The sequence below is a fragment of the Magnolia sinica genome, chromosome 10, assembly GCF_029962835.1.
Source record: "Magnolia sinica isolate HGM2019 chromosome 10, MsV1, whole genome shotgun sequence".
Lineage (NCBI taxonomy): Eukaryota > Viridiplantae > Streptophyta > Magnoliopsida > Magnoliales > Magnoliaceae > Magnolia > Magnolia sinica.
Window position 1 is genome coordinate 9,603,747 of NC_080582.1, and position 12,707 is coordinate 9,616,453.

Here is a 12,707-nt window from a genome sequence, read left to right on the forward strand (position 1 = left end):
TAAATGAGCATATTCGAAAGAGATGTCTTAATCAGATTGAGACGTCCTCTGAGGGATAAAATATTCAGTTTCCAATTTGACAGCTTTCTTTCCATTCTTTCTGTGATTTTGTCCCATAGAAAAATAGGAGGTTTTCCAACACATAAGGGCAAACCCAGGTAAATAGTCGGGAGACAACATACCTTACAGCCAAACATAACCGCAAGAAAGTTACTTAGCTCTGTCTGCATGTTGACACAAAAAAATTCACTTTTTGACAGGTTGACTTTCATACATGAAATTACCTCAAACCAGCAAATAGTCATACTCAAGAAAGTTACCATGGTCTCATCAGCTTCACAAAAGAGTAATGTGTTGTCAGCAAATCGAAGATGATTTATGGGAATGGGGGAGTTCTTCATCGATATTCCATTATAAAGCCTGACCTCCTGCGCCTTACTAGCATTCTACTGAGCGCTTTCGTCACAATAACGAAAAGGAAGGGTGACAAAGGGTCACCCTGCTTTAGACCTCTGGAAGACCTAAAGAAACCGAAAGGAGAGCCGTTAATCAAAATCGAAAATTTTGGGGATGAGATATACACTCTTATCCAGGCTCTCCATTTGGAACCAAAACCCATTCTTTTCAACATATATTCGAGAAAGTTCCAATCCACATTGTCGTAAACTATTTCTAAATCCAGCTTACACATGATCGCCTGTTCTTTATCCCTTATACGAGAATCCAGGCATTCATTCGCTATTAACACACAATCCAGGATCTGCCTATCTTCAACAAAAGCAAATTGAAAAGGGGACACAATCTTAGGAATCACTAGCCGAAGCCTTTCTGTTAAGATTTTAGCAATGATTTTATAAGGCCCTCCAAGGAGGCTTAAAGGGTGGAAGTCTTTGACCGATTGGGCACCTTCAATTTTGGGGATTAGAGCCAGAAAAGTACTTCGCATTTCTTTGGACAAACGATTCTCATTAAAGAATTCAAGAATAAAAGCATGAATATCTACCTGAATAGTTTCCCAAAAGTGCTGAAAGAAAGCAATTGGAAACCCATCCAGGACTGAGGCTTTATCCCTACCAAGGCCCCAAACAACATTCTTAATTTCATCTAAATCGATGGGTCTTTCCAGCTGCAAAGCTTGATCTTCTGAGATGGAATTGAAATTGAGATCATCGATTTTAGGTCTGTCAACATCATCAATGGATAACAACTTTGAATAAAAGTCAATAATCGAGTCAGAGATGGAATTCTTATCAGATACAAGGACATTATCAATCATAAGGGATATTAAATTTGTTTACGATCGAGCAATAGCAATACTAGGGAAGAATTTTGTTTGCGATCTCCCTCCTTTAGCCAAAGGGCCCGAGATTGCTGACCCCATTTAATCTCCTCCTCTTTGAGTCTTAAACCATATTCGTGAGATAGATTAGCTCTAGCAGTAGTGTCCTCCTCTGATAATAAACCAACCTCCTCCTTCAAATCCTGATCTTGGATAGCTTGGAGCACAGTAGCCATTTCTTTTTCCCTTAATCCAAATAGCTCCTGATGCCACAATTTCAATTTCAACGTTAGCATCTGGAACTTTTCAAATAAAGAAAAACCCGGGCGCCCCTCCACCTGGAAGGAAGCCCACCATCCCGATATGAGATATGAAAAGTCTTCAACCTCTATCCAGGCCAGCTCAAATCTAAAAGGTTTGGGACCCTAGTTTAATTCTTTTGTTTCTAACAGAACCGGGCGGTGGTCATAAATAGGGCGTGGCAAATCTCTCTAGTAAGCAAATAGAAATTTCTAAATCCAGTCGTGAGTAACCAAAAATCTATCAATGAGGGATATGATAGGGTGGTTTGACCATTTGACCAAGAAAACATGATTCCCCCCATAGGCATGTCAATCAAGCCATACTTATTAACCCACTCTGCAAAATCCCTCATCACTGGGGAGAATCTTGGTCCACTAGACTCTTCAAAGGAAAAGCATGTCACATTAAAACCTCCTCTGACTACCCAAGGCAACTACCAATTGTCGAAAACATAAGAAAGTTCCTCCTAAAAAGAAGATCAGAAAGAGGGTCTGGATGGGCCATAAACTCCAGAAAAAATCCATTTAAAACCAAAGGTTGATTCTTGAAACAAAATATTAATGGAGAAAGAACCCCCCCAAGAATCCTTCAATCTTCTCGCGGAAGGGTCCCACATAATTAAAATACCACCAATAGATCCAATAGAATTAAGGATAAGCCATTCCTTTCCTTTCCTATGCCACAGGGAGTTGACTATACCTTTATCTATTGATTGCATTTTGGTTTCCTGCAAAACAATAATGTCATCCTTTGAAAATTTGCACATATACTTTACCTGGGATCGTTTGTGGGGACAACCCAACCCCCTTACGTTCTAAGTTGGATCTTCATTGGGCCACTTTAGTTGTCCCTCTTCCCTTCCTCTTCTTTCGAGGTATAGCTTGCGCAGGGCTAGATTGAGGCAAACCCAAGTTGTGTAATTCCCATCCTTAATCCCCTTTCCTCCACTAGTTTGAACAGGGCAATATAGTCCTCATCCCGATTACCAAAATCCACTCCTAGCAGCCTCTTGACATGCCCGATCACTTGCCTTACCCAACATTTCTTTTTTATTGCCACCAAACCCTCGAGGATTTCCGTCAGGATTAGGGGAGATGGTGACACCTCCTGTTCCACCTCACCGGTATTTCATCCCGCCGATGTACATAGGGGAGAAATCTCCAAGGCTTCGTCTAGATTTGATAGCCATATAGCATTAAAATCTGAGATGAGGAGGCGGGTCCTACACAATGGGGATCAAAGCAAGAGGACCTGGTCCTACATCCTAACCAAAACTTTCTAAGAAAAAATGATCAGGGACGACCTGATAAGAGGGGGGAAGAAGAGGATCATCCAAAGCGAAGTACTGACGGGAGCAGATTATCATAGACCCTGAAGAGGGAGCATCAAGCAAGCTAGGTTGTATCAGTTTCTGATCGTGAGGAAGTACCGAAGGATGTATGGGGTATGTACCATTTTCCACTGTTTCTAATTCTTCTCCATTGCATGCCCATCTCCTTGTGCTGCCTCTTCGTGTGAAGTTCGTAGCAATCGATCACATTTTGTGTTAGAATCCATGAATAGTGAACAACGGGGGTAGGAAATCTTCTGTAGTAAGGAATATCCTTCCTGCGAGATCTGCCTATTGATAGAGGCAACCGATCATATCTCATCTTGATCGGGCCGATCTTCCATCCTCACCTCCATTGATTGACACATGCCACTCTCATTTACATCTTTGTAGATTGAAATTTCTGAAGACCATTGTATGCGTTGTTTCTCATTATGACATGTCCTTTCTTCGATCGAGTCTATTTGATATAGAACGGTGTGATTAGGACACGTGTCTCCCCCCATTTGAAAGTCTTTGTAAATCTTTCGAAGCTCGTTTGTCGAAAGGCGTTGGACGCGGCTAGGAGATATTGAGAAAAATCTACTTCATAATGATCCTTAATAGAAGATCTCGGGCATGGGAAAATCCCCGATAATTTGTCTACAATGGGCAGCTCCTTATGCAACATAGATGGAAAGACGAGATTTTCGTTAGGACGAGATATTTGCAATAAATCGAGTGCAGAGTCTCGAGAGGCTCCTTCCACGTGTTGACTTTCCACCTTCGATGACAGCTGGGAAATCTCACTCACTCGTGCAGGAAAGGTACATGAGTTGTCGCCCCTATTCGGTAGGCCACCAGGGCGATCTGCGACTGCATTGGAGGACAACGGACCAGGATGTTCCTGTTGTCTCCTACGAAGTCACAACTCATATTGATCTGGATAGCTTCTTTCCCCACTAGAACTTTAACAAATTTCAGAATCTCCCTCACCTTCTTAATTCCGATAAGCAACTTGGCTATATTGATATCCTCCCAATTTAAGGTTGCATGATGAACCTGCAAAACATCACCAACAAGAGCTCCCAAAGTAAGAAAAAAAATCTTGAAACTAGAGTTCAAGTGGTATACCGGAGGAGGAAACCCATAGATCGACTGTTCCCGAAAAGGACCATTCCAAGGGCTGACCAAGGTGCGGCATATGGTCGTGAGCTTGGATATCACCTGTCGACATTTCTTTCCCTAACAACACCTCTTTGAAAGTTCTATCAGGAGTTGGAGTGGGATGTGACCTTTCTCCCCTAGCAGAAGGTGGAGTTGGGAAGCAAAATGAACTCGAGGTGGGGGGCGTGGTGGAGCCACTGCCACTCTCCTCTTCGAATTCACTCTATTTGGCCCGAAATGGGCTATGTTAACATGAATCTCCTTATCGTAAAACCTCTAACCACCCATCCCTTCCACTGCTCTACGAACCTCCTCATCAAAATTGTATCTAATAAAAGCAAAGCCCCCAATCGCGGTGGAGCCTCTCTCCCTAGGTATGACTACCTCTTTCACCATCGCAAAATTTTCGAAAACTCTTTCAAAATGTATCTACATCCATTCTTTCGAGACATTGTCGACATACACAGTCGGTAGCTGGCGGAGGGGGTTCATCGTGGTCAGACGTTTTTTTGGGCCATGACCTGCAATGATCTTCTTACGAACAGGAATCCAGTCCTTGAAGGAGTCCTGGACAGTTGGATTGTTGATTGATTGATCCTTTGTTGATTGATGATAACCATCCAAGTTTCTGATAGATTCTTTCGATCTGATTGTTTCGTAATCTCGGATGAAATTTCCATCCAAACTGTGGAAGCTATCAGGATAGGATGACCTACTATTGGCGAGTGAAGATTTATTGCGATTTCTAGTTGATCTCGATTTGCGTTGATGTGCGAGAGAAGCATCGGATTTCCTGGAGGTACTTCGATATCTGCTTCTTCCTGGTTTTTTTTTTCCTTGAGATGGAGAAGCAATTGAGGGAGATGGTGATTTTCTCCTGGCATGTTTTCTTTTGGAAGTCTTTCTTATAGGTTGTCGACAATCATCGGTGCGTGAAGGACTCATCATCCTTCCCCCTCCTACCTAATGTGTCGCTGCAACAAAAGAAATTGTTAGAGAAACATGGAAGAAAGAAACGATCCACCATGGAAATGGATAAGAATCACCTATATATAAGGAAGATCTAAAGACTGCCTTGGCAGGGAATGGACCATGGAATTCGATTCATGATCTATTTACTTAGTACATGGAAGTCTTTCTTATAGGTTGTCGACAATCATCGGTGCGTGAAGGACTCATCATCCTTCCCCCTCCTACCTAATGTGTTGCCGCAACAAAAGAAATTGTTAGAGAAACATGGAAGAAAGAAACGATCCACCATGGAAATGGATAAGAATCACCTATATATAAGGAAGATCTAAAGACTGCCTTGCCAGGGAATGGACCATGGAATTCGATTCATGATCTATTTACTTAGTACAATTTCCATCAACCAAGAAAACATTTTCAATTCATTGAGGAATGGGGTCAGATTCCAAGGAGAGGGACAAGACCCGGGAGCCCAGCTGATTGCATTATGCGAATATCCTTCCACAATCACTTCTTCCCTTGACTAGAGAAGATCTCCACCCCAACTTTAACAGCCAAAAGTTTTGCTTGTTTTGAGGAGCCCACTCGTGCCATGCCTGAATATGAGAGCTTGAGAGAACCATGCTCATCCCAAAGAACTCCCTTAATAGCTGACTCTACAGGACTAATGATTAAGCCACCAACGACTTCCATTTTCCACCAATCAGAGGGCGGATGAGATGAACAATCTAATTTAATGGTGACCTTCTAAAGCCATTAATAACTTCCCTCCCATTACGGAGGATATCGCGCGCAGATTCACCAATAAATTCCTTAGCCACACTCCCCCTACTCCCAAACTCTTTTGATTTCGTCAAGGATACATACATGGCTAGAGTAAATCTCCCTTAAAATTCTTCAATTCCTTTCTTCCAAACCTCCCATGAGATTACTACATCTCTAGAGGATTTTGCTTCTAGGATTAAAAGTACCACTGCTCCACCCATTTATCAACACTCCAGCAACCTTAGCATACATAATCCACTCAATACCAAAGGACCAAATATGACCAAATCCTCCAAGCTGTATCGCAATGTGTTAAAAGATGATCCAAAGATTTTAAACCTTTTAGACACATACACATCTTGGCCAGCAACCAGTTACTTTTCTGAAGGTTCTCAAGAAGACTGAGGGCTTTGTTTTCTGTGGCTGCCCACAAAAAGCCTTGATCGAGGGATGTGTGAGGGTTTCCCACACAAATGGTTTGAAGAAAGAATTTGGAGGAAAAAGAACTGCAAGAAGAGAGGACCTAGATTCTCTAATCTATCTCACAAGGATAAATAAATATTTGTATGGATGTGTCTGTGAATTTAAGTTTTAAAAGCCATGTCTGATGCTCTGTATGCATATGTGACACCGATGAGTGCCAATCCACAAATATATGGATCCACAAGTCATTACCAATATACCTCTATAAATCTAATTGCATTCCCTAGTTCCCAGCTACGGAAATCATCTTAGAGGCATTATAAAATGTTCTAGTTGAAAGATTGTAAAGTATTGCTACTAAAAATTGTACTGGTCTGGGGAACGTGGAATGTGATTCATTGGATGTGGTTGGAGGTGGGATCTTCTTTCATGTTTAAAGAAATTCATCATCTTGTCTCCAGGCTAAACATTTTGTTTCTTCATGTGGAAAGGGAGACATATATTTGTCAATGAACTGGCAAAAGGTGGACTCTTTTGGTCTTCTTTATGTGGTGGCAAGTGATTACATCTTCCTTGATGTTTTTTCTCTTTCCTTTTCTTTTCAATAAAATTTCCTTGCTTCCACACAAAAAAATAAAATAAAAATAAAAAAACTAAAAATAAAAATAAAAATCTACAGTATTATTGGTTGGGTTTTTGTTTGCTCAAGTGGGGTCCACATTTCAATGATTCAAACCCTTCACATTATGGGCGTCGCCATGGATAGTGCATGTGCCAAAAGTACCTCTGATTGGAAGATCCTGTCTGTATGATAGGATTGAGCCTCCTGTCAAACAAGATTGAGCCTTATCTCTGTTTCTATTCATTTAAATGGAATACATGGGGCCACTGATGGTGCACCTTTCTATAAATGATGAGATTCCTGTGAATACATCAGTTGGGGACATACTAGTAATTTCATCATGTACTGAACAGATTCAAATGCTTTTGAGATTCAGTTGGTGGGTCTCACATTGTTAACAATTTGTTTTATCTTATTTTTCAGGAAATGAAACTAAGTTAGGTATGACCAGAGGTATACCAGAGCCAAAACTTACTGCGGTGGATGCAATGATTGACAAGTTAACTGGAGCAATCTTTCTATTTCAAATAGTTGTTGTTATTGTTCTCGGAATAGCGGGTAATGTCTGGAAAGATACTGAAGCTCAAAAGGTTAGACACATTTTAGTGTTTCTTACTCATTAGTGGAATGTATGGGCATATTGATTTATATCTATTTCCTGCACATAAATGTGGATGTTCTAGAGTATTAGGTACTAATTGTGATGGATTTTATAAATTGGTTTCTCAATTGTTTGTTTGGCCATTTCTGCTTAAGCCATCTTGCCTTTCCTGCTGATGTAAATGATAATATTCTTTGTAAACAATTCATGTTCAAAATTTATTGTTTAAGGGTTACTGCAGGCTGGATTCTTATGTAGTAAAATGATAAATGTGCACACCAACTTCTGGCAGATAAGATGATGATGAACTTGTTGAAGTTTGTTATGTCCTCCATGACCAATTTGCTTCCTGCATTTCCACTTGCCATTGTGCACACACCTTATGGTTTCGAGCCTCTACATAGCTTGCATATCAACTATCAAACCTTAATAAAGACTATTAATTTTTGAGCATACAAGCTTTCTTCCCAAATTTTTGCAGGTGAAGTTACAGGATACGTGATCTGATACATGTGTTTTCAATTCTAACAAGTGGCGCATATGGTTCAGTAATCTTGACCATTTGGCTGTTGCTTCCCACCATGAATGGACCAGGCCTCAGAATTCTCTCAGATTGTAGATCCCGTTAGCCAATCTTTGAACTTCTTCCAGTTGAATGTGGACAATTGGTGCATTTTTGTTCTTAACCATCCATTTTTAGGTCACAAGTTGAGAAGTTTTGTCCCATCGAGGAGATTTTTTGGCCATGGTCCATCCATGGTGGGACGCAGCAGAACGGTAGTCTGGACTGCCGAACTAGGGCCCTTTCTGTCAGAACTGACCATCCATAACATACAGAGCCTCAGTTTGTATCCTATAATTTCTCATTTCAGATCTTCTTGAAGATCCTTCATCGTCTAGTTGATAAGAACAAGCAAGATAATCATTATAATAACTGTAATCTGTTGGTTGTTAAGCAATGACTTCATTTCCAAGATGTAGTTGCACAGAAACTTGATTCCAACTGATGGGGATTCATGAATGCAGGTAAAGAAGTTTCATATAAAATAATATGAAAATGTAGAAAGCCTGAACTTAGTTTTTAGCATGTAACAATGTTCCAGTTAATGTACTGTTCAATCCTTTTGTAATCTTGTTTTCTAATTCATATTTGAAGTAGTTTCTTATTTCATCATTATGAGTTGCTCTGCATGGTGATTCCACCATTTCTTGGAGGAACTCAGTAGTGGACTATCTATTTTTGCATAATAGCAACATGTGTAATTTCACTGGTTTGTCCCTATTACACTCTTGTTTTAGATTATAAGTTTTTGTATTTTGGTTCTTATTACAGTTCTCAAGTCCATCATATGATGTTAACTTTTAGTAATATCCACATAATTTTGACATTAGAAAATTGTTTATTTCCTCAGAAAATGGTTTTAGCTATTAAGTATTTAATCATGGAGACATGATGTTCAGATCCTTGTCGAGGATTTGTTCCGCCATTAGTGATCTTGAGCTGTAATTTTTCTTGAGCTATTAATTAAGCTCACATTGCTCTTCCACCCGTCACTTTTGATATTTAGAAACTGATGCTCACTTTTTGGTTCCTTGTAGCTATGGTATGTTCTTTACCCAAAGGAAGGACCATGGTATGAACTGTTGGTCATCCCTCTACGGTTTGAGCTTTTATGTTCAATCATGATCCCGATATCTATAAAGGTATGCAGCTATATAAAGTACCATTTCTTCTCTGTTTGTTGCTTATTTTGTCTCTACTGTTAAATCATGTCATAGTTTGCATCTTTATTTAGAAATGTATCTAAATTCTTGACCAAATTTAGATACTAAAGTAGTATGCAAATAACATGTTGCAGCACATATATATCAGGGTCATTTGTTGAAATGTTTGATATGGAGAGACATATATATATATCTCCCCCACCAAAAAAAAAAAAAAATCAGAATCAGCCATATCGAAGACTCGGTCAAAGGTACCATTGTATTTGTAAGTGGAGGGGCTAATGATGCCAGTGTTAGATATACCATCTGCATACAAAAAAGGGAAAAATAGTGAAATCATTGGTGCCATGCTCGTGTAACATTTCGTACCTGATCACTTGAATGGTCAGGTTGTTTGTAATTGTATTTATGGTTATGTTGCTCCGGTCAGTGGTCACGATTGCAGATATCAGGATGGATCATCATGCCATGTGGATGTAATCTGTGACCTTTGAACTTGCACATGATAGTACAATACTGACATATTTTGATCCCTTATGCATAGTCTATGAGAAAAATAAGATTCTATGACTATTTTTTAAAAAAATCTTCTAATCATCAGGCCATGTGTTGTTTGAAAGGTTTGTATGCATTCCATTTTCACTTTGTCAGCTTCCCTTGGTTTTAAAGAGCAGTCCATATCTGTGGCAGGTATCTCTAGATCTCGTGAAGAGTTTATATGCAAAGTTCATTGATTGGGATGATGAGATGTACGATCATGACACCAATACACCTTCCCATGCAGCAAAGTAAGAAAGTGAAGCCTGTGCATTTGCAGATGCTAATAGCACACGTTTTCTTTCATATTCTTGAAGTTAAGATTTTTGTTTTCCCCTCACAGCACAGCAATCAGTGAGGATTTAGGACAAGTTGAGTACATCTTGACTGATAAAACTGGGACCCTAACGGAGAATAGAATGATCTTCCGGCGATGTTGCATCAATGGTACTTTCTATGGAAATGAAAGTGGAGATGCTCTGAAAGGTTTGTTTTCCTATGCTCGCTTCATCATATTTTCTGTGGTTCTGTTATCAATGTACTTCATTAGCTAATTTTCTTATCATTGTTGTACTTGAATTCTTGAAAACCTCATATGCATGTAAAATTTTAAATTAATTGCACTGCTGGCGGAAACTATGCTGTATACGAGCATTGTTCCGAGTATCCCCAATATTATCGATAATATCCCCAATATTATTGGTTATCTCTAGCTCGGCAATACCGATAACACTAGTAGTATCATAAATTCTAGGTGTCGCTTGTATCACCAGTGCATCGATATTGCCAATATTTTTTATTGTGTAAATTCCTAGTGTCTCTTGTATTGGCCAATATATCGGTGATATTTTGATAATATCACGATTGTATCGATATCGCCAAAAATCTATTTATTAAAGAAAGTTTTCATTTCAATATTTTTTATGGGTCCATGGTTGTACAATGAAATACATGTTTGTATGTGTGTATATGTATGCATGCATGGATGGATGGATGGATCATGGATGTACATACGTACGTATGTATGCACGTGTGGATGGATGGGTGAATGGTTGGTTGTGTGCATGTGTGTGCGCGCGCGCATGTGTGTGCGTGTGTGGATGAATGGATCATGCATGTGTGTATGTATGTATGCATCCATGAATGGTTGGATAGATGGATGGATCATGCATGTGTTTGTATGTGTATCTATATGCATGCATGGATAGATGGATGGATGGCTCCACCATTTTCCCTATGTTTCCCCAATGTTTCTCTCTGCCAATGACACATGCATTTAGGCCTCCATTAAAGGGAAACTTACTATTTGATTCCTAAATATGCAAATAACCCATACCCCCTTTATTATTTGATTCCTAAATATGCAAATATGTGTATTTTAGCATCTCCTAAAGTATCATTGAAAAATTCTACCATTTTCCCCATGTTTCCCCAATGTTTCCCTCAGTCAGCGATACATTTTTGGGTATCGACGATGCCGATATATGTTTTTGTATTCCTAGTAAGGAATACATGTAATGATACCGATACTACAAACACTGTATACAAGGGACATTTTATAGTGATTTGACTACTAGGAACCGCGTTGCCTTTATTCCGTAGGAGTGTTGTGGAGGGATACACAACATCAATGTAAAAAATCAACAAATCACTGTTCAGGCATGTGTGTATTTAGTACAAGTCTCTTCTGGTTTATTTCGTGTATTTAGTACAAGTCTCTTCTGGTTTATTTCTTAGTGATGAGAAGCCAGTTTTTGTATCTACATGAAGGCTTATACATCATGTGAACTCTAGCTGGAACTATCTGCAGTCCAATGTTGACAAAATCGTTATTGTATCGCAAATTGTAACAATGGTTGAATTGTATCGAATTGCAAATCATATCGTACATAGTAAGATGTTTTATGATTTTCTTAAAAAATTGAAGAAAATCCACAAAATATAATTAAATCAGGAAAAAAAAAAACGTCATCAGTCATCCATTTCCCATCAATATGCACCATTATACCTCCATATCATGATAGTGTTAGATGATCCTTTATCTTTTGTCATACAAGAAATTTACCTTAAAAATGTATAAGAATCATTTAATAATTTATGTTCTTTTTACCTTTCTTGAGTGTAGAATCACAGTGGAAAAGCGACATATCGTTTTGTAGATTAGAAAAAAAGATAATTTGATTTTTAACCATCATTACCACAATATATAAAGGTTAACATGATCACAACCATCTATAACAACATTCTAGATAAGTCATACATCAATTTGGTGTTTTGACTTAATTTAGAAGTAAGAAATCATAAGAAAATGCAAAACAATTTAACATTGAAGAGAATGTCCATCATGCAATCTCTTATAAAGAACATAATAAAATAATTGACCTCTTCTGAATGATTTTTAAAGCCCCAACAAATTTTAAAACATAAAATGAAAGACAAGTAAAGCTTAAAACGGAAGAGAACAAGTACGATTTGAATCATAAATCGTAGGATTCAAAACATAGAATCGTAGGATTCATCTAAAAAGGGATTCAAGGTGGGATTCAAATCGTTTTGCTTAAGATTCGACCCAAATCGTTAATCCTAAATCCCAGGATTTTCACAACATTGCTGTAGTCATCTACAAAATGTGTACAATTTCTTTGTCATTCATATTTTATAGTATATTTCCCTTCTTCGTGCAAAGACGTATGGTTCATTGGTTGTTTGTTGTTGGCTTTAATATGTGACTTCAAATGCTTGATCAAAGAATTTAGTACTGCTCTATACTGTGATACTCTATGAATTTTCATCCTACATATAGAGTCATTTCATATGATGTGGGATCTGTATTTGTATGTTGCTTGAACTTGCACCAAAACGTTTATTTTATTTATTTATTTATTTATTATTGTCGATCACATGTTTATTGTATCGATTTGAGGCTAATCATTTGCATGACTGCTTTTTATGTTCTTGAGAATTTATTCTTAGTACCAATGAATTAAACTGACGAGCTCTCCTTTTT

The 12,707-nt window shown here is 38.5% G+C and overlaps 1 protein-coding gene across 5 annotated transcripts in view; it reads left to right on the top strand.

Moving 5' to 3' along the window:
• The window catches only part of LOC131257938 (phospholipid-transporting ATPase 2-like), a 51,956-nt gene that overhangs the window by 21,486 nt on the left and 17,763 nt on the right, over positions 1–12,707 (top strand). For all 5 annotated transcript variants that reach the window (XR_009177725.1, XM_058258908.1, XM_058258909.1 and 2 more), the window contains 4 exons: positions 7,261–7,427; positions 9,038–9,142; positions 9,854–9,951; positions 10,044–10,186. Coding sequence is in view for 4 of the 5 variants with exons in the window: in XM_058258908.1 (XP_058114891.1) it covers positions 7,261–7,427; positions 9,038–9,142; positions 9,854–9,951; positions 10,044–10,186 (513 nt within the window). In the remaining variant the exon portion in view is untranslated. The remainder of the gene's footprint in view (positions 1–7,260; positions 7,428–9,037; positions 9,143–9,853; positions 9,952–10,043; positions 10,187–12,707) is intronic.